Source organism: Lepisosteus oculatus, chromosome 1 (assembly GCF_040954835.1).
Source record: "Lepisosteus oculatus isolate fLepOcu1 chromosome 1, fLepOcu1.hap2, whole genome shotgun sequence".
In the NCBI taxonomy this organism is placed as follows: domain Eukaryota; kingdom Metazoa; phylum Chordata; class Actinopteri; order Semionotiformes; family Lepisosteidae; genus Lepisosteus; species Lepisosteus oculatus.
The window spans coordinates 16,475,245-16,501,220 of record NC_090696.1 but is presented as its reverse complement, the minus strand read 5'-3'; the positions used below and the strand labels follow the sequence as shown (position 1 = coordinate 16,501,220).

The 25,976-nt window shown below is 44.0% G+C and overlaps 1 protein-coding gene and 1 long non-coding RNA gene across 2 annotated transcripts in view; one reads left to right on the top strand and one right to left on the bottom strand.

Moving 5' to 3' along the window:
- Positions 1 to 345: 345 nt before the first annotated feature.
- LOC138224420 (uncharacterized) overlaps positions 346 to 25,976 on the bottom strand; it is a 60,765-nt gene continuing 35,134 nt past the window's right edge. The window contains exons 3-5 of the long non-coding RNA XR_011182909.1: positions 11,888 to 11,977; positions 11,294 to 11,560; positions 346 to 1,762 (exon numbers count right to left, since the gene is read on the bottom strand). This is a non-coding gene — a long non-coding RNA (uncharacterized lncRNA). The remainder of the gene's footprint in view (positions 1,763 to 11,293; positions 11,561 to 11,887; positions 11,978 to 25,976) is intronic.
- Positions 4,522 to 25,976, top strand: part of nckap1l (NCK associated protein 1 like) — a 30,243-nt gene continuing 8,788 nt past the window's right edge. The window contains exons 1-22 of the mRNA XM_069181502.1: positions 4,522 to 4,708; positions 6,874 to 6,984; positions 8,285 to 8,377; positions 9,179 to 9,235; positions 9,704 to 9,846; positions 11,189 to 11,279; positions 11,366 to 11,503; positions 11,873 to 11,921; positions 12,247 to 12,403; positions 13,018 to 13,074; positions 13,257 to 13,353; positions 13,835 to 13,944; positions 14,643 to 14,775; positions 15,462 to 15,543; positions 15,782 to 15,840; positions 16,076 to 16,221; positions 17,555 to 17,687; positions 18,671 to 18,790; positions 19,863 to 20,002; positions 21,089 to 21,220; positions 22,476 to 22,698; positions 25,037 to 25,163. Coding sequence (XP_069037603.1) covers positions 4,607 to 4,708; positions 6,874 to 6,984; positions 8,285 to 8,377; positions 9,179 to 9,235; positions 9,704 to 9,846; positions 11,189 to 11,279; positions 11,366 to 11,503; positions 11,873 to 11,921; positions 12,247 to 12,403; positions 13,018 to 13,074; positions 13,257 to 13,353; positions 13,835 to 13,944; positions 14,643 to 14,775; positions 15,462 to 15,543; positions 15,782 to 15,840; positions 16,076 to 16,221; positions 17,555 to 17,687; positions 18,671 to 18,790; positions 19,863 to 20,002; positions 21,089 to 21,220; positions 22,476 to 22,698; positions 25,037 to 25,163 — 2,500 coding nt within the window. The 5' untranslated portion in view covers positions 4,522 to 4,606. The remainder of the gene's footprint in view (positions 4,709 to 6,873; positions 6,985 to 8,284; positions 8,378 to 9,178; positions 9,236 to 9,703; positions 9,847 to 11,188; positions 11,280 to 11,365; positions 11,504 to 11,872; positions 11,922 to 12,246; positions 12,404 to 13,017; positions 13,075 to 13,256; positions 13,354 to 13,834; positions 13,945 to 14,642; positions 14,776 to 15,461; positions 15,544 to 15,781; positions 15,841 to 16,075; positions 16,222 to 17,554; positions 17,688 to 18,670; positions 18,791 to 19,862; positions 20,003 to 21,088; positions 21,221 to 22,475; positions 22,699 to 25,036; positions 25,164 to 25,976) is intronic.

The following is a 25,976-nucleotide window of genomic DNA, read 5'->3' as shown; positions in this document are numbered from 1 at the left end:
ACGACCAGCCTCAGCTGAATGGAGCCCTCGGGAGGGAGTGTAAACATGAAGGAGTTCAGAAATGAACGATGGAGCCAGATTATTCAGAGCCTTGAAAGTCAGTAACAAGACCTTATATTGAATATGTGGCTTTATAGGCAACCGATGTAAAGACAGGAGTGATATGTGGCCAGGATCTGGTGTGAGATAGAAGTCTAGCTGCAGAGTTTTGGACATGTTGAGAAGAGTGTTAGGAAGCCCATGGAATAAAGAGTTGCAGAAATCAAGCCCTGAGGTTATGATGTGTTACACAAGGCTCAATGACAAGCCCTCAAACATGACAATTGTTCATGTCCCTATCTAGCCCAACCAATCAACTGACACCAAACTCCTGTTCGCAAAGACCTTCAATCCATCTTTTCTAAGGTCAGCACTAGAGGAACGGCTCCGATCACTTGAAGGGGTGAACATAAATTATATTATACCAATGCACTATCCCATACCAAAACCCTGAATACAGACAGCACAGGAGATTTGCTTAATTGTTAGGGCTTACCCAATCTTCCCTCCTGGGCCCTGTCTCCAGAAAGGCTGCCTTCTTCACAGGCATTAAAGTGGATCAGACTGCCTCTCCAAGGAGCGCCTGATGTCAGACCTATGGCTTTCTTAACAGTCTGTGATGGTGTGCCAGGAATGGAGATTTGTACTGTATCTCCATGCTGCTGGGACGTCCCAGGTCTTCCACTGAGTCATACAAACGAAGACAGACATGGCTGTGATCCTGGAGCAAATCATTTTTTTCTTACACAGTGGGATACCTCAATTAGGATCAGTATTGACAAGCTGACCTCCCAGTGATTTTAATTGACATAATAATCTCAGGTGAAAATCTATTTGAACTTCTTTTCCCAGAAGTCACAAAACACAGGAGCACATTTGGAGGCACAGTGGTTTAGGTCAGTAGTTTCAATTTGAGGACACACAGAAGAATAGGTGCACACAGACGAAGGGGCTTCTACACTGCCCAGAGAAATTCACCCATTTACACATCGACAATTAGAGGTGATTGCTTATAACTGGCCGTGGAGGAGGAGCCAATCCACAAAGAATAGCAGTAAAGCACACACGTGTGGAAATCAGAGAGGTACAAAAACTTTTTAGGTACGTGGGAATCAATCCGTCACAGGATGTCACTTTACACTTCAAGTCTCAACTTAAAAAAAATTAAAAGTAAATAGACTGTAATTCTTATTTTTCAATTTTTTTAGGAATGTGACTAATCAGCGAAACCCCCATAAACCTTTGCTGTACTAGTAGTTATGTGAAGCCTCAAGTGAAAATTACTGACCCACAATTTACAGGGGGTACATTTACTCTACAACTACTGACCCTTTACAGCCGACTGCTGTAGATGCCATAGACTCATTATGGCTCTTATCAGCGGGCGTACAAGAGGGCAAGACAAACCACGCCTTGTCTCAAAAACATTTAAACACGGAACAGTCTCTGGGCCGTTTGGGCACCAGAGTACAACACTGAAGCCGAGTCTCAGGACCCGGTTTCCTCCAGACAAACAGCAGAGGACGGCAGACCTCTAACTGAGGGACAGACAGGGAAGATGGGCTCTGTAGCACTGGAGGCAGGAGCTGCTGAGCCATGATCCAGTTTCACATCTGTCGACGTCGACAGAGCTCAGGGTACAGTACAGCCTACAGTACACTGCGGCAGAGCAGGACGATGGGAGGGAAAGCACCGTCAGAGCTTCGTACTCATCAAACAGCTCCTGCAAGGAAAAGACAAATGGACGGATCCGCCAAAAGGTGACAAATTCAAGTGTCCCATACATGAAAGTATGGTTTACAGGCTCTCCCGTGAGCTGTGCAAATTAAAGATTAAATTCCTTAGTTCCCTAAACCTGAAAAGGCCATCACACATCTGGATTCCAGCAGTGTCTGTGACGCCACCCCCCCGCTCCTCTGTTCCTCACTCTTTCGCCTATGTTGCTATGTGATTGACCTGGCAATTAACCGAGATTTAGCTCTGCCCGTTTTCCTCCTTTATTCTCCCCATAATCCCCAAGTGCGAGAACTGGAACGAGGGTCCGGAAGTCTATCGCGGTGCTAATCCGTCAGCACAGAGATTTGGCTTCCACATGCCCTTCTGCTCTTGGGAGACAGCCTGCAACTACAGCGGACCCCCTGCCCTGTAATTAATAACTTGTTAGCACTCTGGCCCCACCTCATCCCCAGTGGCTAAGAAAAACCACAGTCTCTGCCCTCCTGGGAAGGAAGGCTTAACACCTTAAATCTGATACACAGCCAATCTACAAGCTGGCTCGTCATCGTGATCAGCACAGATGCGGTCTGCGCCCAGGCTAGAGCTGGCCACAGCTAACCTATCAACCGCGGCTGTGGTAGCACTGGCTGCAACGTAAGCCATAAACTCGGGGTTGGGGTCTGGCTCAGGCTGACTGGATGGTGATCCAGCAGACTAGAAATAAATTTGAACTTCGAACCCATTGCATCTAACCAATCATCGATTCATAAATTATTCAATGTTTTTATGGACCAATGGGGGCCCACAGGTCCGTTACAAAAATAAAAAATAATAGTTCTGGCCAATCAGGGGCCCCTGATCAATCTGGACTCCTAGGCTACAATCTATGCCAGCCTGTTCGTTAATCCGCCCCAGACTGCTGGGTGCAGTGTGTACAGGCACGCAGTACCGCACACCAAATGCTACACTTAGTATCACTACAGAGAGGCAATATCTGCAGGCTGCAGTTGTTGTATCAGAGCAAGAGGGGGGAAAATCACCATTTCATCCTTTCCCATGCAAAACAAAGAGATGGTGCCACAAAGATTTGTCAGCCAGCCTGGAGAAATTAAACAAACAAAAAGTTAACAGGAAGGGGTGCTTTGGTTAGTAATATGTTCACACTATGGTTTATTTCTGCACTTAATACATTTCTGTTGGTTTGGAGAACATTGTGATCAAAGTTTGAACAAACTATACCAAGGCCACCTTGAACAGGTGATCTCTGCCCATCTGTTAAAACAGACTGAGCGTGATGTGTTTTATAAAGTTGAATGTGAACAAAATGAAACTGTTAAGTGCTTTGAGATGGCTTTCAGAAGATATATAAAAAAATGATTTAAATGGGTAAACAAAATGCATCTAATACACTGTCTAAATAAGCAAGTAAAAGACAGAGATATATTGACGAGAGTGAGAAAAATACACTACTGTCCTGGGACATAAATATGAGTTTGCTTCCAAAAGCTATACAAAGAGGCAGAACTTTAAGGAATGTAGATATTAATGAACAAACTTTCTGTGTTTAAAATCCTCGTCTGATATGAAGAAAAAGTTTTTGATCAAATGCTGAACAATCTATGACTCTCAAGTAGGACTGAGGAGTGTGATTGAGAGTAAATTTGGCTCTAGGACAATCTGGATTTGTTCTATAGAGTGGCTGGTGTAAATCAGATACAGACTATGACTCGAGAAAAAACAGCAGTGATTTTTACGTTTTAGAAAAGTTGATCAATAGTGACATCTAGTGGCCCAGAGCAGCGATGTAGCAGTATTGCCTCCATACTGCATTTTGCACAATTGTAGCCCCAAATCTCTGTATCAAGGTTTTAATTTCTGGTCTTCAAGAAATCTCTTTTGCAGATAGGTTAGGAGAAGTTCACCTTTTAGTCTTGAACAAAAAGGAGACTGGACACAAGTATTTAAAAGCCTGTAACTGGGGATAACCAGCCCTAAGGACCTACACCCAAAACAAGGATTATCTTGGAATAAATGCAGCACTCAGTCTTTAGGCAAAGTGTTGTAGCAGCCTACATCAAAGCTCCCAGCCATACCTTTGAAGCTCATAGCCTGATATCCTTCAAGAAACGATTTGTGCAAGACCCTTGAATCGATGAACTACCAGCAACCTCAGAAGCAAGATGGGGCAGAAGGGCACTTTGCAGTTGTAACTTTTCTTGAGTAATTGCAATTGAATAATCCGATGCCATGTCATTGTTTTGTAACTTAGGTGTCTTGCTGACACGGCCTGCTGCAGAGTTGTCTGGTTTTGGCAAATAACGGCTCACTGATGCACTCCAGGGATGGCAGATCTGACAATGCCAGGGGCTCTGTTTAGCTGATGCAGGGTCTTAAAAACAAACAAACCACACCAACCTGCACTTCAGGTCAAAATGGCTACAAGTTAGTTGCACCAGCAAAGCTGATTAAGGCTTCTTAAACACTAAACCAGTCTCTCCCCCAAACCCTCCTGTCAGTTCTGCACAGAGAAGGTTGTGTGAGCGTGCTCTAGCCCACAGGAAGCCATGACGCCAGCAACACCGTTTCCGTGGTTTTCGTCTCGTCTTCTTACCCTGCTGGCCAATAGGATCCAGAGAAGGGGTAGAGGAGCTCGGCCAACCAGAAAAGCGGTAACAGCAACCGTACCAAGGCTCATCCAATGAAATGTAAACTTAGAACTTGACTGAGGGTGGGTCTCCTCCCATTCCTAATTTGGGTGGAATGAGTTTGCACAGTCTTTGTGGTGACCTGTGGGAGGACTGATCAACGCTGATAAAGGGTATAAAGCTGAACCCCCGGGGACTGACAGACCATGTCCAGGACCATGAGCTACCAACTCAAACTGGCCGAGAAGCTGACCATCCTCAACGAGAGGGGGAGGGGGGTGCTGGTCCGAATGTACTACATCAAAAAGGTGAGGGAAGAGATCACTCTGCCCTGTACTGGTGGGGGGCGAGGGGCCAGGGGCAATGGGAGCCTTGAGTGATGTTTAATAACTTAGGAACACCTGTTGCTAACCTTCAGTTTGCAGGTTGCATACAGGGCCTCGGTCAAAAGGCAAACTGCACCACTGTGCTGCTGCTGCTTGCTGAAAGGCTTCTAAACGAAAACAGCCACCATATCCTGAGATTCGCTTCCACAGTGTTCCCTTGTCATCCGCTGTGTCTGAGCCAATTGTTAAATGATACACAATCAGGTCAGAGAAAGGGCCTGTGCTTTCAGAACAATGAGATGTGCTTTGAAAAAGGGAAGGCGAGGAGACTGTGGAGGAAAGAGAAGGGAGCCTTTGGCTGAAGGGGGGGGCGTGAGGGCCGCAGTACAGCGAACTGACAGAGGCAGAGACAACTCTTCACCCCGATCCCTATAGGTCCGACAGGGTTGTCTTGGCAAGATTTACTTTTCAGTCGGAACAGGTCCAGCGCGGTTCCTATGTTTTTCAAAGCTTCTATTTCTTTCGGCGTTAAGCGCTAAGGTGTAAGTTCAGCGGATCAATGCCGCCTCAGTGTAAAAAAAGGGATGCCGTCTTATCTCACAGTTTCACAGCTCATTGTACTGCTTTCCTTACATCCTGTACCGTGGCTTTTCAAAAAGAAACATCAGGACACAACACTCTTTGGGTCAATCGAACAAGCAACAGTCAACTTTCTTCCCTGCTGAAAACTTCAGTGTTGCTGCGTTTGGGCATTTTGCAGCAGTAGATCATTAGTGTCTAGACTTGCTTCTGCACTCTCCCACCCTGCTGATGGTGCGGAGTGCAATCGCGCAGCAGAAAATCCACCCAGTGCAGAAAGAGGAAGTAGAAGCAGGAAGCAGAAGCTCTGTTTGCAAACAACGGCAAAAATGAGAAGTCAAGCTATTCCTTGCGAAAGTGGCATAAAATGCACGTTTATAAGTTGGGGTTGGAGGAGCAGGTGCAGCTGTACCTGAACAGCTGTGCTGTTGAAAACTCACCATGCCCAGCTCTGCAGTTACAAACAGCACTGCACTTAGCCATGATCGCTCTGCTCATGACTCCTGAAGAAGTACGCTGAGCTAGAAGGCTGAAATAGCTGTGCTCATTTATGCATTGAGTGTTCTGTGGGTAACAACTGGTGTGTGCATGCAGGCCTTTAGTGTCCTAAAGCGCACTAAAGTTTAGGGCTTGGGTATTACAACTAAAACATGCAAAGAGTAAGACAGTAAGACTGAGCTAGAGCTCTGCTTGGTTCACAATGCATATTTAGTACTTTCTTTAGGAATTATAGTTTAGCCTCCAAACTGGCATGCATTCCAGAGTTAATCATGTTCATTCTCACTGGCATGCTTCTCATAGTCTTTTTCAAATAAATACTGAAAAACAACAATAATCTTCAGTAACAAACTCCATATGTTGTCAATTATTTCTTTGGATTAGATAACCAAGATCTGTGAACAGTTTCAAACTAAACTGCTCTGAAATCAGGTGTGATGAGAGCCTACAGCTCTCTCATTGAACTCTATCCCATTTAACACAGGGGATGTCAACACTTCTTAGAAAACAAGGCACAGGCCCATGGCTAGGTTATTACACTTAGTCCAGAGAAATAGAATCAGAGACCATGTCACTCCTATTTTAAACTGCTTTGGATCACATTTTTACTTGTACCAGTATTGAAATAAAAAGCCCCTAACAGCTTGGCAGTTTGGCCTGAGCAGGTTTTCTAGTACTGTACAACTCTGGCTCTAGGGCTGCTCCACAGGGTTTACTACATCAGACAATTCCAACAATGTTTTTGAAAACAATGGTGGCTGATGAATCCAGGATTTTCCTTTTAAATTAAATGAGAAGAAAGGCTACAGTATATTCTTACCCATGATGAATCCTCAACACAAGCTGTGCGTCGGCCTTTTCATTTTCACCAAGAGCCTTGCGGTCCACTCTCGTCTCAAAAGACTATATAAATGTACTGTACTTTGCATGCTGCTGTAACTTGTAACTCTCAAGGCAAGGCTATCAGTCACTCAACACTGCACCCCTGAGCACGCTCATGCCCGCAGACACTCTGCGCGCAATCAATTCGACGGATTCCTGCTTTAAACTTGCTCCTCTTTTTCCCCCAGACCTGCTCGGACCCCAGGCTCAAGCCCCCCTGCCTCATGGAGAAGAGCATGGAACCAGCCATCAAATACATCAACAAGAAGTTTCCCTCCATTGATTTCAGAGGAAACAGTGTAAGTTCTGGGACCTGAAGCAGATTTAATTTCTATCCCCGTCTTTAGTTTTCAGCTCATTAAGACACAAGAATGACCTAACCTCGACCACCAGCAACACCAGTCTTTAACCAAGCTTTCACATGATGGAATATACCAAAAGCATTTCATTAGTGTCGCTCTGGTACACACCCACAAGTGCTGGAATTCTGCAAACTCTTTACAGTCTGGCTCCAGCCTGGAACAGATGTGGCGTGAACCCTAAATCAAAACGACAGCAAACTTTCTTTCCTTAACAGCTTAACTGACTCAGCTGAAGATAACTACAGAGCCACATCATTATACTGAGCATCATAAGAAAACTAATATTTATGCATGCGTGTTTTTAGACAATGTATATGAATTAGTTATTTTTGGCACCATTTTGATGATCTGATCATCCGTGACTAACCACGACACACTTGTAAATGTTAAAGCACTTCATTAGTTATGACTTCGATTGAGCACAGATGATTTAACTCATAGAATGCAAGCCTGGAAAAAAATCAATAAAGAAAAACTCAGAAAGGAATTAATGAACTTCATTTATAAAGAGTATAACTGTTATCAGTAGGTTTGAAGCTGGTCTAAATACGTGACCTGTGTCTCGTCATCTGAGGTCACAATCTTGGAGAACAAGGTAGTGACACCTCAACAAGACAGTGGGGAGCTTCTGGGGTACTGATGCTGAAGTATGAAGGTCCAGGCTGGAGTGCCCATCAGGAGAATGGACAAGAGGTCCATTTGTAGTAAATTCTCAGGGGAAATAATTCATATGGATGTTATCTTCTTGTGACCAACAGAAACACATGGCGGTACTAACAGGAAATTTTAGTCTTGAACAGAAAAGTTTACGAGGGGACCTGAGAATTTCTAAGTATTCAAAGGCAATGACAAAGACAACCCATCGGATTTCAACAGTGAAACACGAACCAGAGGGACAAATGGAAAGTGCATTGCACTGCATTTAAGAAGAGAAGAGGAGGCAATTCTTCATAAAACGGGTTGTGGGAATAAGGAACAAGCTACCCAGTCATGTTGTTGAAGGAGATATCCATTAATTTCTTAAAAGAAACGGCAGAATGAGATCCCAGGATCAATTAACTACTGTACCTACTGCCAAACCTCCCACACTAAAGACCTACTGAGTATCGTAAACATCAGTAATTCGAAGGATTAACAGTCCGAAATACGCAGTGGTTTTTGGGGACTGGAACTGGCTACACCTGCATTAACTTAACAAAATGAGATTCCTGTTTCTTTTTTTTATTACTGACTACAGCAACACCTGAGCAATATCCAGAAGGAAAAATCCGAAGTCCTGAGAGTCCTGACCAGTTATTATCAGTCCTTCCTTGATGTGATGGAGTTCAGGGTAAGATATTCCCATCCTTTGGGCTGTATGAATTGTGTCCTAATGTTCTGCTCATGCAGAGCCATTGGGACTAAGGGATGATAGAGCCAAAATGCGGAAGCTCAGTCTCAGACTATATAAATCAGGGTTCCTATATCCTGCTCCCAGTGTGTCTGCAAGTTTTCCAGGCGTATTTCAAGCTCTAACACTGGAAGAGCTGGGAGAAGCTGGTAGATTGGCTTAGTTAAGACAATAGTGAGCTGATTCATGCCATCAAGAACCCGACAGGCCTAGAAACCTGTAGACACACCAGCCCTCCAGGAGCAGGACTGTGTTAAAGTCCACCATGAAGATGACTAAAGATAAAGTACAGCCAAGAAATGAGGTTAAAATCTAAATTTAAACATACATACAGTACTGGATATTGTGGATTTGGGGTAGGGGTGGGTGGGGGGGCTTAGAGAGGGAGAGCTCCAGGGGCTTTCGTTGCTTTTCCACTCGGGAGGGAACTAACTCAACCATGAGGGCTGTACCAATTGTAACTCTGCCACTGAACAAGGGCTAAAAAATTCTTAAAGCTCGTATTTTTCCAAATAAATCAGTAAACTACAGAGACATGCCATTTGTTTCCATTTTGATGGACGTCTTTAGTACATTCAAAATGAATTTTACATGCAACTCATTCCCATATGAAAAGCATTTTGTCACTTGATTAACACCATTTACTCTAGGCTGGGACTGTGCTATTTATTTCATATTCTGCTCTGTCCTAAACCTCCCAGGAAGAGATAATTTAACATGTGATTGCTTTATGTCTTTTAGGATCATGTTTATGAACTCCTGAACACCATAGACGCATGCCAGTGTTTCTTTGACATTGTGAGTACTGGAGCCAAGACAATTCTGTTCCAAAGTAATGGACACTGAACATCAAATGACATATGCAGGGTGTGATGTACTGTAGCTAGTTTTTGGGAGCTAGGTTAGTCAGCAAATTCATATTTCTTCTAAATTCAGTTACATAAAATTGTATATGATTTATGAATTGCACACTATTTTCTTATTCGGAGCTTCCATCATGTGCCATAAACCTAAAGTGAGGCAAAACCAAGCAATACTGAGCAGACAAAAGCACAGCGTCCAGAAACCTGGCTTTGTGGCATGCCTCATGCAGGACCTAACACAAACGCTCATGCTTAAAAATGTTTAAGCAAATATGGAAGTGCTACTCTTAACATGCTAGTGCCCTGTACTGTACATTGCAACATTTCTCTACTATTTTAAATTGCAGAATGAAAAGGAAAAAATAAATGCAATTCTTCCTCTCTTCCCTCTCGTCTACTCCAGTCAGTGAACTTCGACTTCACGAAGAACTACCTGGACCTGATTGTGACCTATACCTCTGTCATTCTCATGCTCTCCCGCATTGATGAGAAGAAAGTGCTGGTGGGGATGTACAACTGTGCACACGAGATGTCCAATGGAACCAGGTGGGCGTCACACAACCCAAAACATGGAGGGAGGGGAGGCAGCACTTCCACCCTTAAAGGGGCATTTGCTATCAATTACCATTTAATTCCAGAATTAGCTCATTACTGAAGACATTCTTCCCAGCAGTGTCATAGGACTTCTTTTGTACACTGCGAGTTGTGTGTACTGTATATAAAATGCTAATCGTGTGTGTGTGTACAGTATAAATACTAGGTGTATTACTCTGATGCCTTCCATCCATTGATTTTCTGACTGCTTCTTCCAATTCCAGGGGCTTAAGGCAGGGTACACCCTGGGCAGGATGCCCGTCCATCACAGGGCATACACAGACACAGACACACACACAAATTCACACCAGTGCCAATTCTCCCTGAAGCCAATTAACTTATCAGTATGCCTTTGGATTGTGGGAGCAAACCAGAGCACCCATAGGAAACCCACAGGAACATTGGAAAAACATATAAACTCCATACAGATCGCCACAGGTCTGGAATGAAACTCACGGTCCCAGTGCTGTGAGGCAGCAATCCAAACCACTGCGCTGCCCTATTCTGATGCCAAAAACTTTTAAATCCATCTTTTAAATCTGGAATTTAACAGTAGGGTTTCAATCTCTAATACAAGAAGGTTTTCATATACTGTTCGATGACTTCTCTTAATTTAGCGCCCTACTTACAAACGGCAGGTTTGTAAATGTCTGCAATGCTCCAAGCTTCGATATGGTTCAGAGAAGATTGCTCACAAACGCCTCTCTCCGATTGTGATTGGGTTGATTGAAGCAGGTGGCAAATCCTCTGTGCTACTGTAAAGGCTGTGTACAGCCACAACACCTACAATTTTTATTTTACATTTTTTTCATGCAAAGACTTTTAATGATTATTATAGGTTAGAAAACAAACACCTGGGTGATGGCATACTTGATACACTTTTATATGCATAACTAAGAAGCTGATGTGTGAGAAAGAACAGCATGCAGCATAGCAACACCATGCAACGTGATGTCCTGCTGTTTGGGACCCCTCTTGCTAAGACACGATAAGAGGAACATGAAAAATGCAGGGACTGGTTTATTTAGGAGCAGCAGGAAAGATGACCTCTTGTAGCACAAATCATGGCTTGAAAAGATATCATCTTGTCTACAGCATAAGCCTAAGAAATGCTGTGGATGAGCAGATGATACCGTGCTTGAATTACTGACTTTCCCCAGGGTCAGAGAACCTCAAAAGGGTTGCTCAGCACATTTCTAGACCTCTTTGGTTATTCTCAAACCTCTTTGACTGCTAAACCATTTTCAAGCGCAACTTTTCCCTTTCAAACCCAATGCTCTGTTTTGTGCTGCAGCGATCCAGCATATCCTCGTCTTGGGCAGATGCTCCTGGAGTATGATCATCCTTGGAAGAAGCTGACGGAGGAGTTCGGGCCGCACACCAAGGTGAGATGACCTACCTTTGATCTCGAATCTCCGTTTCTGCCAGAGCCCGAGCTGATGTTACTGTCCTCCTGTCCTCCCCTCCACAGTCTGTTACGGAGGCCCTGCTGTCCCTCCGGCTGGTGTACCCACGCCGGAACCTCCCGGCCGAACAGTGGCGCAGCGCCCAGCTGCTCAGCCTGCTCTCCGCGCCGGCCGCCATGCTGAGCCCTGCCATCTGCGACACGGTGAGTCAGCAGGGCCGGCTGAGACGCCAGTAACCACATCGCAGACGCTGTGATCTCCTGGGATGGGAGCAAATCAGTGTTACGGGACCAAGAAAAGCCATTTCCTGGAAACCACTTGCTGATTATGTTGGTATTTGCTTCAGCCATCTACACTTTGAAGACTATAGAATGGTTTCTGCATGGCCAAGGAATAACCAATCGAATCTTGTGTCTCACAATGAGCCTCACTCCTCTCTTCCACCACTAGGCATCCTTTTTTCCTGAACAACACAGTGCAGTGTGTTCACACTATTCCATGCATCCCAACCACCTCAGCTATTATGCATTTGTAAAGAAAGAGAACTGAAAGAAGTGTCCTTTCCCCCCCAGATACCATGCGAGTACCTGTCTATAGAAGTGATGGAGCGCTGGATCATCTGTAAGTCCCAGCTGTGTGGAACAGGGACATGCTCGTTTGGGGAACGGTGCTGTAAACTGAGCAGATGAAGGGTCAAAGTTGAAAAGAGCAATGTAGTCACCAAAATGCCCAACACAAGCAGGCTGCATGACTAAAATAAATTTGGGTTTCTAGAAATAAGATTTAGAACAATCACATTTAAATTTAAATGGTCTGAAGAGATTAAAAGACTCCAATAAGCCTTGGAATCCGTACTTGTCTTTGTATCTGTAAAGAGTCAATCTATGACCATTTGATGTTATAAGAGCTGTGGACACTGTCCTGAGCTGCCCTCTCTCTCCTGCAGTGGGCTTCCTGCTCTGCCACAGCAGCCTCAACACAAACCCGCCCTCCCAGGACCTGTGGAAAATGGCCCTGCGCAGCGGGCTGTGCATCACCCTGATCCGTGACGAGGTGCTCCACTTCCACAAGGCCACGGAAGACTTCTTCGACACACTTAAGGGGTACAGGAAATACCACGGCTCACTATGTTTAAACGGGGAAGGGCAGCATTGTAGGAAACTCTGTGGGCTCGTGACTGACAGGTTGTGGGTTCAAATCCCTGTTTGCACAGACTGCTGTTATACTTCACCCCAGTGGCTCCAGCCCCTGAGGGGAATCACGTTATCTCTAGTCTGAATCGATAAATTCTGTTCATTGCACATACGAGAAGTTAAGTGTCACCTTAGGACACTTTCTTTCTGTGCCCTGTGTCATGTTAAACAGAAAACTAAAAGGGGGTGCCTGAAATGGCTTCTTCTAAAATGTTGTTGGAAAAACAAAGATTAAACATTTTCTCTTCTGAATTATAACCTCTTTGTAATCACATGTGATTATCTAATCAAGTGCTGGAAAAGAACAAAAAATACCAATTTAGGGTGGCGCCAGGATGGACTCCACCTTGTGCCTACTGCTTGGCGAGACAGTCTCCGGGTCCTCCGCAAAGTGGTTAGAAACCAGATGGAATCAAATTTAATACAATAACATTGTCTGCCACTAGAGGGCCACATAAGAACATGGATCAGTACACAGCAGGAAAGATAACATTTTCTAATTGGCGTTTTTTGCTCCATTACAGATATGGCAAACGGATCACCGATATTAAAGAAAGCAGGGAACAAGCCATAACAACGAGGTGAGACTTGGAAAGTTTAGTTTCTCTAGATGCCTAGCAAGAACTAGCCAGGTCCTTGAATTCATACAGTATCTGGATTCGTAGCTTTTCAGGTGTTTTTACTAAAGAATATTAAATTATGCCACAAGGCTTAATTTTTCTTTTTTCCTATGAAACCCCCTACTCTGTGTGCCTGTCTGCAGTGGGGCTATGCACCGTGAACGCAGGAACTTCTTGAGGAACGCTGTGAAAGAGCTCACCAACATCCTGGAGGATGAACCTGGGCTCCTCGGACCCAAGGTGACTGCTTGACACTGTTAGAGGTTACACAGTGTGATTCATCGATGATGGCATATGGTTCTACTGGAGTACAACAAGCTGGAGCTCCATTCTGGACTGGACAAGCCCATAGCTTGCTTGCAAAAGCCAGTAGAATCATTAATATACATGTGATGCTGTACTGTACTGCTGTGATGGACAATAAGGGGCCAGGGCACTTGAAAAGCCACTATTTCTATAACTGGTGCTTTTCTCTCTCTCTCTGTTTCCAGCCTCAGTTTTGGAAGTAATATGTTCCTCTTTTATTAATCAAATCCAAGTTCGGGCTGGTACCGTAGTAATTATTGTCAAGTGTAACCCGCATTAGAATGTGAAATGTAAATTGCAGTATGGAATTGACAATCCTTTAACAATACGGTTTAAAGAAAGTGCTGTCACCGAAGATGACAAGAGCCCTCTCACTGATGGGACAGATGCTCCCCCTCCACCCCCTTCTTTCTAGGCCCTGTTTGTGTTCATGGCTCTGTCCTTCTCCCGTGATGAAGTACTCTGGCTTGTTCGGCATGCTGAAAATGTTCCCAAGACCAAGACCCCAGAAGACTACGTGGATCCGTGAGTGAAACACAGCCCTACTGCCTTCCCCTGCCAATCACTCTCACTCTCTCAGTCCCGGTCACTTCACAATCTGGTGCACTCTGCCTCCCTCAGTCTCCATTACCACATCAAAGCACAGCCAAACAAATAAACAAGACCTACAATGTTCTGAACTGTTCCAGCCCTCGGCAGATAATGGATTTTCTAAACTATGCCACTTCTTAATATAAATCCCAGGAAGACAAACGTTTTGTTGTGTAATAGTCCATGATATACAGTGAACCCACCATTCAATACTGAGCAGTGATGATCAGCATTTCATTTCTGGAACACAGTTGTTGAGGTGCCAATGCACACAATAATGTCCTCTGCTTAATATTAAAAACAAATGCAAAAGACAAGGCAGCTCAGATTACAAAGGATGGGACACCAGATTACAGATAAGCCCATTCAGGCCTGTTGATCCCCAATGTCCCGGAACAAACAAGCACAAGAAAATAAATGAACAAATCCTCAGTATGGAATGTGTGCTCTGCAGCATTCTTCCCATGCTAAATGGACCACTTGTGATCCAAGAAATTTCCAGAGACTAGAACAGGGGTTAAGAAGCCCATCTCTTTTCAGACACTGGACTGCCCTAGACTCTTAGACAGGGCAGTGAGAAAGCAGAGTGGGTGAACTCGTGCTAAACCGGCTGTGTGACCTCTTGGTTACAGGCAGATGGCAGAGCTGCTGTTCTACATCGACAAGATGCGTTCCATGCTCCGTCTGCACACCCGCGTGCTGCAGCGCTACCATCTGCAGTACCTGTCGCAGTTCGATGCCCTGGCACTCAACGACACCATGCAGGTAGAGTCCTGAGGGCCTTCCAACATGCCAGACAAACAGAAATATCCTTGCCAGGTACACTAGAGTCACCAGAACAAAAACAGCCCTCGTTCCTCTTCCCAGAGCACAAGGCGCATGTACTGTACAGAGCCCTGTTGCATTACAAGCACCCCCAAACTCTCAATTTTTTCCATCTACGGGAAAAATGTCACCCACCTTCTATAGCTTTTGTACCAGGACCAGAATTACCAAGACAACCCCATAGTATACTGACCAATGCAAGTCTAACTGTACTACTTATGGATTTAAGCACAATGGGAAAATACATGAAATCAATCCTATTTGTGTACCAAGGAGAGACAATAATAGTACTGTAGTCTGAAGAAAGAGGCGGTATGAGACGTGCTTTTTAGAGAAAACAATGTCAGAGGTTACATGTGAACCAGATAATGTAAGTGAACTTCAAAGTAAAAGACAGGATGAAGATTAAATAGTTGCCTGGTTTACAGACAAGCAAATGTCTCTTTTGAAAAATAGTAAGAAGATAAAACTGGGAGTAAAGTCAGTGGTTAAAGTCAAGCACAAATTTTCATTGTCCTGGGGTGAGAAAAATTCCCCTAGTCCCTTTGCCAATTCCACATCTACTGTAGAGTCCAGTTCTAAATCCAGGAATCAATATGTCATTTAAGAGCCTGTCCCCTTTGCAGAACCTGTCTGTCTGTCCTGAGGAGGAGTCCATCCTGATGACCTCCTTCGTGTCCAGTCTGTCCGCCATGACCGTAAAACAAGGTTTGCACATGCTCTTTGTGCCTTTTGCACCTGTCACTCTGCCCTGTCTCACAAGGCATTCATTATCTAAGAAAAGGTCCATTATGATTTTTTAGAAAATATAGATTAAAAGCAGGAAATGTCACTTTTCTTCATTTTGGAACATCATGAAGTCCAGAAAGCACCGGAGCCGTGTGCTCTGTGACCCCCTGATGTTTAAACCTGCCTCTGTTATTCCAACTTCCTGATCTCATTGCAGTGGAAGAGGGTGAGGAATTTGACTTCCAAGGGATGAGACTGGACTGGTTAAGACTCCAGGTAATAAGAATGGTTTTACACCACAAAACGTTTTACTATTAATATGGATAAATAAAATGCCTGCTTACCACAAACAATATTACATGCATGACCTTGTGACATCTTAGTCTTTGAGTAGCAAAAAAAATGTGCATGAGGTTTGCAGCGTATTGATCTTGTTTTCAGTGGTAATTGTACATGCTTGCTGACGTGAGCCAGAAAACACTTTCTGATGCTTATAACATGTTTTATACAGGCATACACCAGTGTGTCCAAGGCTCCCCTGAGCATCAGAGAGTGGCCAGACTTGGCCAGGCTGATGAACATGATCGTCTTCCACACCATGATGATGGACAACATAGAAGGCCTCTGCCAGGAGACCTCTGACCTCTCAAACCTCTGGTCAGTGCCTCATCCTCGCTCTTAAAAAACAACTTAGTTCACTTTCCTAGAGACAGGCTGTACAGTAATTCTGGAGTTTTAACACACCATTCTTCAGCAACAGCTCACTAAGGCTGCCAAAATGAAGGTTCACAAGTGCACAATGATTTCCGACATACCAGATTTCCCCTTTTTGGAGACATAAAAAAAATTTACTTCCTACCACTTCTTGACTATCTTCTGAACGTTCCCTTGAAAACCACAAAAAAGTTTCCCTTGAAAACTAAGACAAGCAGTCAACTTTAGAGAGTATCTATTCCTATAATCTGTACAGAGCAGAATACACACAGTTACAGTAATCATAGTTACAGCTGGTTAAAATGCTTATACATTTGTAAGCTAAGCACACACATTCAGTAGGCAATGACAATTCTAACAAATGTTAGAAAGACACATTGATAGTTAAATCCCTTTCTTCCCTGGGAAAGGAAGGACCTTATTTTTTAAATATCATGGGGAGGCTAGAATGCAACAAATATAAAAGTCTAATGTTCTAAATGACTCATTTTTGCAAATGAGAATTTTCCAAATTGTCATCTCAACACAAACCAGAGCAATAGCCATTTTGCACTGCCAAACTGACACATACTCTACCACACACACGTGTATTGTACATAACACATACACATACCTGTTCCCAGTATTTGGTTTGAATAGTGCAATAAATATAAAATTGATCTCATTAGTACCCTGCAAAACTTACTCGCACCCTCCCTCATTCCAGCTAGGGGGCTTTCCGATGGCCTCCTCCTTCGTGTCAGGTGCTCTCTCCCTCAGGCAAGTGAATAAAAGACCTGTCAGTATTCCCAACTGCTCTCACACTTAAATCGCTCAACATCAAAAGCTCTGGAACATGAAGAACAGCCCAAGATCTACTGTAGCCTTTTGAAAAATACTAAGACTCATCTGAGACCTTCTTCTTTAGAAGAACCTTTACTTAACTGGTTCTGTTATAAACCCCTTTTTCTCCTACCATATTCAGTACACCCATCTACTGTCTCCTCTCATTGTGTATACCTTGTGCATTTTTTTTGTTGGCGTCATTCTGTAAAGCACTTTAAGTAACCTTTAAAGGCATTATCTAAAGTTTATTATAATTATAATCTGAGAGGCTAGGCTTCCGGGATCCCTTTAACAAAAAATAGGTTTATAGCATTACTAACCACATGAGCGATTGTCATACACCCCCAGTATGAAAGACAGGTGGACAGTGCAAGCTGGGGTAATGCGAGATGCCCGACGTGTTAAGGATTGTTGGAAGCTGATGGCCTGCTGCCTTGTCGCTCCTGCACAGCTTCTACCCGCGCGTGTTCGAGAAGTTGTTCGCCCAGAGCATCGAGGAGGTGCAAATGCAGCGCTACCTGATCGCCTTCCCTCTGACCTGCGCCCACTTCAGCCAGTGTTCGCACACCATGTGTCCAGAGGAGGTCAGTACACCAGCACGCCAGCTAAACCAGTGAGGCCGCCCATCTTGGAACTGACCCTTTATACCAGGGGCCTCGAACCCCAGTTCTTTCAATAGGTTTTCCCCAAGATGCACTTCCCTCGTCTTTGGTTCGCATTCTGGTTCTCGTTACATTCCCGGAACCTTTTCGCTTCTTTCCATCCCTTCGTTTCAACATATTTAGCAAGGATAACCCCATGTCAATATGAATTTTAAAGTTTTAAGGCTTTCATTTAAGTTGTCATTTTTGGCAAATCTTTAGTTCAATTCAGAACTTGATGCCATAACTGACCAACTGAAATGAATAAGAAAACCGAAGGGCTGCAGTGGATAAATTCACCTTCACACGATTTCTACTGTGTGTTTTGGAATTTTTTCTTTAAAATGCTACTGTATTTTTTAAATATATAATGTGTTTCTGGAAGTACACAGCATAGGAAATTATACTCCTGATAAAGTAAATTACAAAATTTTAAGGTAGGTAACATGTCAGACATTTTCTTCAAGCAAATGTCTTCTCATATTCAGGTCTAACAAGAAAATACAAATAACAGCTAAAACAGTCAACACAACTTTGAACTCAAACCTTCCAAACTTCAAACCTCCCAAAAACCATTATCGAGGTTCTTGTGATTCACCTGAAACATGTTTCCAGTCATAAATCCTAAATAATAAAACTCAAGTAATGCAGCAAAGTCTGGCCTGGAGACCAAGAGTGTAATTTCTCAAGAGGCAGTGTTGGTGACTGGATCGATGATGACTGCATGAAATCTTAGACCCAGGCCACAATACACAAAATTATCAAACATCTAAATCACTGGAGCCAGTTGGTCCTGGAGCTCCTGAATAGGGTTAAGAAAGCAGGAATGAGTGTGTATTGTAATTCTACTTGGTGAAATCAATAGAGTGCACAGCACAAGGGGAATACTGGATTCTCTGTTTTCCTCACCCTCTCTTCCCATGCAGACCTCCACGTTGGAGAGCAAAAGCCTGAAGTTCTGCATGACGCTCCTGGAGGAGATCTCTAAGCAGACCTGCAACATTGTCATGGAGATCTGCGCTGAGCAGTGCAACCTTAGTGACAAGGTACAGCCAAGGGAGATCGAGGTGGGTGGGTGGGGAGACTGAGCACCTCAATCAACCTTTGTTCATGTCCACTCTCAACCACGCCTGGAATAAAACAAAAGTTACCAGCTTTAAACTTGTACGGTAGGTAAAAGATGTATAGTTTTAACACACATTTGGTCCTATAAGCAACTATCCCAAGGGTTAAGAGAGTTCATCAGCTAAGTAGAGAACTCATTGAAGAAAATCACTGCAAAACCCTAGTAATGATGCAGCATTTCCTTACATCTTTTCTCACTCTCTAACGGAAAAGACAATACCATCCCTCTGAGGGAGTGCTTCTGAGGCACGGTTGCGAGTCCTTTGCCAGCACAAGCAACAACGGGCTCCTGAGAACTGACATGATCCCTCCGCAGGGCTGTAGGGTGTAAAACAAGAGCTTCAGAAACATACAGTAGTTGCTTCTATTTATTTAAATGTTCTACCAGAAAAAACCCATGCTGGCAAAAATCCTGTTTCAATAAATACCCTCTGGGGTGACAGCACAATGTGCTGCAAACAACAGAGTGAGTAGTCATTTAACAGGTTAACTGTATTTATTCCCCTAGCACTAGCAAAGTACAGTCAAGCTGTACGAGGTGAGAAAGACTGTGCTTTCAAAAACCTCTATGACACAAATAATCACGTAAATGTTTACATAAATGTTTACGAGGGTGGCCAGCCCTCATCCTGGAGAGAGAAAGGGTCCTCTGGGATTCTTCCCAGGTAAGCTCTGCTCCTTGACCACGTGTGGCATGGTGGTCCGCCTCCAGTCCCGGAGGACTGCACGTTCCCCTCCAAGTCATCTCCTAATGACCTAAATCAGCTCATTACTGACTGAGGCTGAGGCACCGACTACTCCCACCTTTAGCATCTGCTGCTTTGCAAGGTCTAGAAAAGACGCAGGCACCGGGGTTGGACAATCCAATGAATTAGGAGCTAATAATCATGAATAATCACTGAGCCATTAATAAAAGAGATTTGGTCCGACATATTTTTCACCCCTTTTCGCAATTCTGCTGACCGTGTCCCCCGTTTCTGCACTTCTGCCCAGCTCCTGCCCAAACACTGCGCGCACACCATCAGCAAGGCCCGCAACAAGAAGCAGAAGAAAGCGGGCCCCAAGAAGGCCGAGGTGCAGAGCGAGAAGCCGGGGGCTGAGAGCCAGAGGAAGGACCGCGCCATTGTCACCACGTAAGGACCCGGGATCGAGGCCCTGCTGCCGCTGCCCCCCCACACAGACCGCTAGCGGCAGGGCACTGGCGGCTCACGCTGAGCCGGGGCACACAGGCGCCATCCATGCTTCGTCTGGTCTGTTTAATGGACAGTGAAATCCACCCCCCGCCCCCAGTGCCATCCCTGCCATTGCAGCGGCAATGAATTTTCTGTTTTCAGCTTCAATTTCCGTATTCCCTTTGGTTCAGCGAACTGCCTGTATCTGAAATTTCCAGACTAGAGGCTTGACTTTTCATGAATTGCAATTAAAGTCGACCAAGCGGAGAAAATGAGGGTTATCAAGGTATATCAAGGTTTTTCAACATTTACTTATTAAGTGCAATAGCAGCATGGCAGCAAAAATATGTATTTCTATAATATTTCCCTTATTTCCAGTAAATATGTAGAAAAATTATTTCACGGATTTGTTCAGTTTAGGGTTGGTTTGCATCTTCAGGTGCTGTTGTCCAAGGTAGAAAAGAGAATAAAAAGTTTATCAGGATATTTTAGCACACTTTACAGTAGATACAAAGCGTGCACAAAGAGCACATCAGTGCTCCTGATTCACTGTAGCAGCCTCATGCTTTGAATGAAACAGATCACAAGGGGAGGTCACACCCCCTGGAGGAGCTGGAGAGATACTGCGAGGACCAGTGGTCAAGTGGCCCTCATGGTGAAGGCTGCAGGAAGTGCATCCTCTTCCTGTAATCATTTTATATTCTAATATTAAAAATACTTTCATGTGCAATAAAGAAAGTTTACAAAATAGTGCGGGACCCATGAATACATCTGAACATCATTCACTTAAAAATACCAGCAACTGATATTCTATACAGTATATACAATAATAAACGCTACGTGGCCACCTGGATTACTATGCGAAACTTACTTTCAGTTACAGCTCAGTGAGTGCTGAATAACTCTGAAGCCACTACTGATGGCCGGGGTGCTAAGAATGAAGTGCAAAAACCTAAGCAGATGAAGTGACGGAGACGAATGGTAAAAGACAGTGCTCTCTCTCTCTCTCTCTCTCTCTCTCTCTCTCTCTCTCTCTCTCTCTCTCAGCATGGACAAGCTGCACCTGGCCCTGACGGAGCTGTGCTTCTCCTTCAGCCTCTACAACCACTTCAAGGTGTGGGAGCACATCCTCATCCCTGCCGAGTTCCTCCTCTCCCAGCTGGAGGCTCGCCTGGCAAAGTACGATCTCCTCCTCCCTCTTCCCTCCCTGCCCATCCGTCCTGCATCCCAGCTCCCGCGCTACTTGCTATCCTGAAATCTCACCTCTATACTTTTTCTTTTGGACAAAGTCAGTAGAAGTTTTTACTGGACGCTTAAGAAAAGGACCTAATAATATGCATGAATACCTTCACACAGACCATGCTGGAAAGCCCAATGTGCAACAGCAGCAGATCAGAGGCACAGTCCAACTCCAGATAGTGCAGGATGTCGATTTGAAACACACTGACAGACTGGATCGCCTAACAGTCTGCTGCACCTCAGTCACCAGCTAGTGCTTGGGGTTATGTGCCTTTTTAATTCGTCTTTGCATTTCGAGGGCTGTAAAGTAAAACCATACTTGTGAGCACACATAGAGACCTGTACAGAACTACAAACAGATATATCATCTCTTGTCCACACCCTCTCTGCAGGCTTCTCCTCATTAATCTGACACGTGAAGACACGTCAATTCTCTTGCTTGCTCTTAACCATTTCTTGACAAGTTATAGGTTTCTCTCTTAAGGATGCATATTGGATAATAAGAAACTTTTTGAAGACTTCCTTAACGTCCTAACTAGAGTACATATGTATTCTAGAAACATTTTCATGATTACTGAGATTAGTCCTTTTGTGAGGACTTAGCGGTGAGATTAGTAAGCCTTAATGCAAACTATATTTTTAAATACATTTCTGAAGCTCAAGCTTGATCAGTACAGTACCCTACAGTTACTGCTACAGTGGGTCTCCAAACCTGTTGCTGGATAGCTACAGTACATGGGCTCTCAAATACTTAATTTAACCAAATGATTATTCCATAATGAATGTGCTCTTTAATTATTGATTAAAGTCATCTATAAAACATGGAGGATGGAACTTCTCCAATGCCACAGACTTTACAAACCATTTAGGTTCATACCACGAAAAGGAGCTATTGTATATTAACAAGTGGGACACATTCCAGCAGTCTTATAAGAGCACCCTGCACACTTTAAACCATATGATGTGAGATACCTGAGTTTTGATCAATATACTACAGCAAGTTAGTTGGCTGATTAAGTCAGGAATGGCCAGCTGAGGTTCTTAACAGCTGAGGGGTGCTAGTGTTTTCATTTCAAAATGATCTCTTGAGCTACTTCAAAGAAATCAACTGCTTTTGACCTCGAAATCAAACTGTGCCAAGTGTTTAAAAATGTATGCTGGACTGTGAAGCTGAAGAGACTCCATGCCGTTTTAGGACCATCATACAGATGGCCAACTACAACCAGGTGACGCAGGAGATCGCCCGGCCCTCGGACCTGCTGGCCGGCATCAGGGCCTACATGACCACCCTGCACACCCTGTCCCGCTACATCAGCGTGGACGTGACGCGGCTGCTGAGGAGTGTCCTGCTGCAGCAGACACAGCCGCTGGACAGCCAGGGGGAGCAGACCATCACCACGCTCTATACCAACTGGTACCTAACACAGCTTCTCCCCTCCAGATGCTTTAGCTCACTCTCCATGGCCCCAGTGGACTGTGGCTGCTCACATAGAGCCCAGCTGCAGAGAAATGAGATAGCTTAAGCACAAAAGCAGACCTTAAGCATAAACACTTAATACTGAAGGAATCAATGCTGTAACCTAACAAATAGGTTGTATTTTAGGATGACTTGACATTCGCTGTACTGTATATTCAACTTTTTTTTTCTAAAACAGGGTTTTTACTATAGCAGAACTCTCTTAGATTCCAGCACTGCTCGCTCTGTGACAGCACCTTAGTCCACAACCAGGTGGACCAGCTCTGATCTTAGGGACTTGGTGGAGCATATCTAGGTTCTCATTCCAGCTCAGGTTGCTATTGGATTGAGTGGGTGACCCTTATAGTTTCTCCCAATTGTTCAGTTGCTGCTTCTCTAGACAAACTGTGGACACACTGGCCCTGCAGGACTGTTGCTGGACTATCCTGCCTTAGAACAGCCGGGACTCTGGGAATTACCACAATTTACCTTACCTTGTCTTTCTTTATTAACCAGAATATAATTGCCACAGACTCCATATGTATGCCATACAATGTGCTGCAGAAACAGTTCAGAAAGAGTTCAACTATTATCTGCATTTAAAAGCATACTGAAGAGCTGTTGTAACTTTTGTCTCTGAGCCAAATTTTATCTGCAGCACTTCGCACATTTGTTTGTGTTGCTGTTCAGTTTCACTCCTTGATTCTTGCGTTTACTGTGTAAGTGTTTAGTGTTTTGGGATCCCCGGATGGAAAATGAGACGTAATCTCCAAGTTTACTGTTATTATAACAGTCGGCTCTGTACCAGGTGTCACAACAAAGTTGGGAATGGCTCATTCACAACCATCTCACTCACCTCTTTAAAGGGGAACTGCAACACAATTTTTATATTTCATCGTTATATGGTTCACCATGGAACAGTGGGATTTTACTTGCACACAAATGGAGCCATGAGGAACGCCTTGCTGTTGACAACAGTGCACACCAGAGAGCAACAGATCAACTCATAACTAATGACTTGCACACATCCTCTGGTAGGCATCCGTAATGTTGGCGTCTGGTACCATTTGTATGCACACCACGTTTCATTCCTGCAGAAGTAATATGATGCCATGCAGGAAACTGAAACAGATGAGCCTCTCCCGGGCCCAAGCCACAAGCGAGTACATCAGTTGGCGACCTTCCTGTTTACTGCTTGTGCAGAAATAATAGTAGTAAGAATTTTTAGTAAAAGTAGTAAGAATAAAAAGCACAGCAGGCTGGACAATTGCAAAAAGCTTTCAAAACCCTGACTGCAGAGGAGATCATAATTTGCTGCTGCCAAAGTGTTTTCATAGGATGCTGATGTTCTAGTTAATTAACTTTTGATAATTTGTCACTAGGATACTCATTTTGACTTGAATAGTGCATTTAAGAAATAAAATGTAACAGCTGCTGAGCTGCTGGTTAAAAATGAGCCTGTCTCTTACCAGTAATTATCAAAAGGAGACTGGCTGTGAGGGCAAAACACTGCAGTTAAGTTCAGTATTTTATAACCAAATACAGAACCTGTCTGTTCCAGATATATAATAAGCCAGTTTTGAAGAGGAACTGAAGGAGACAGAATTGCAGAGGGGATACTAGGTTTAGAAAGGTGTTGACACACTTCTATTTACTAAATATTGCTTTTGCTTCAATAACATGCCTAGATAGTGAGGACTGGTATAGCTATATAGGACTGGTATGGCAGACAAGGCTAAACTACTGCCCAAATAAAACGCCCTTCTATGAAAGGCAGATTATTCCATTTTCTCCTGACGGGTGCATCTCTCCTGCAAACAGTAAAGGCCATGTCAAGCTTATACTGATGCACTGTCAGAAAATTCATTCTTGCACCATTCTGTAATAACCTGATGTTACCATCTCAAACCAATGTGGAACTGGCTTGGGCACAAACTAGCCTCTCCATAAAAGTCAGACAGCAGTCAGAAGGATGCAAGCCTGCTGCATAGCTGTGGCCTGGCATTTGGAAAGTTATTGTCCTGGGCAGCTGAAAGCTTGTCACGAACAAAGAAAAATCCCAGACTCTTTTTTATAATTAAACAGCATAAGCACCTCCTGATGATGTACTGTAAAACATTTCGTTTACTGGATGTCTGCCGCCTGCTCTCCTTAAAAAGATTCTTAGCTACAGTATATGCACGGCAAACAGTGTAGCTACTGTCGGAGCAGGACAAGAGGTACAGGGTGCAGGGTGTGAGAGGTCACACGGAATGAGGGGGGTGCTGACTGACATATCCTGCGTTATATCACCTAGGTACCTAGAGGGCCTCCTGCGCCAGGCCAGCAGCGCCCTGATCGTCCACTCTCCAACCATGAGGTGTTTCATCAACCAACCCAATGACAACGAGCAGAGTTTCAGTGCCCAGCAGTACTCCGATACTGCAGGTGAGGGCAAGGGATCTCTTTTTGAAGCTCCCACATTCACTACAGCCACGTTTAGTTTCATTTGCTTCACTGAATTCATCAGCCTGATCCAGGGCACTCACGGTTTGTTTATACTGTCTACATTTGTTTAGTTTCAGTAATGCCTCGGGCCAAGCTGATTTACAAAAGGGTAGTATATCCTGTTTCTGCTGTGGGCTAATTTAAACACTCCAGACTGGGACGGGCCACAAAGTCAAGCAAGATCAAATCCTTGTGAAGCACAAAATAAATTTTAATCAAGAATTAATGTCATGTCTGCATTGACACAAGAAGGATTACGTGCTCCAATGTCACACCCCAAAATGATACAATTTCTAGGGAATTCCATCCTTTAGTTGCACATTTTGTTTTCTAGTGCAGCATCCTCTTTGGGATTCCTTCCTCAACCCATCTTGTTTTTATTTAAAGAAAATAAAGTCCTCAAAGCTCTTCTGCATCATCATGCGCTTTCAATACATGTTGTACAGGATGAGTACAATGCATGAGCAGGATGCAGGTGAAAATCCATGGAAACCACACGTGACAGATCCCCACACCACGCTGTGTTACAGAGGCAAAACCAGAGAACAGCCAGCTTCAACTCCTCCTGCCTTCTCTTGGATTCGCTACTGCTAAGCATTCTATAAATGTCACAAGACAGTGAAGGTTTCACAGCCTAAGTAATGCAATCAACTATAATGCAAAGGAAACATTTAATGTATTTTGCAGACACCTTTATCCAAGGTTAAATACATGCAATCAGAATTCTTACAACACTGAGTTGTGGTATCTTAC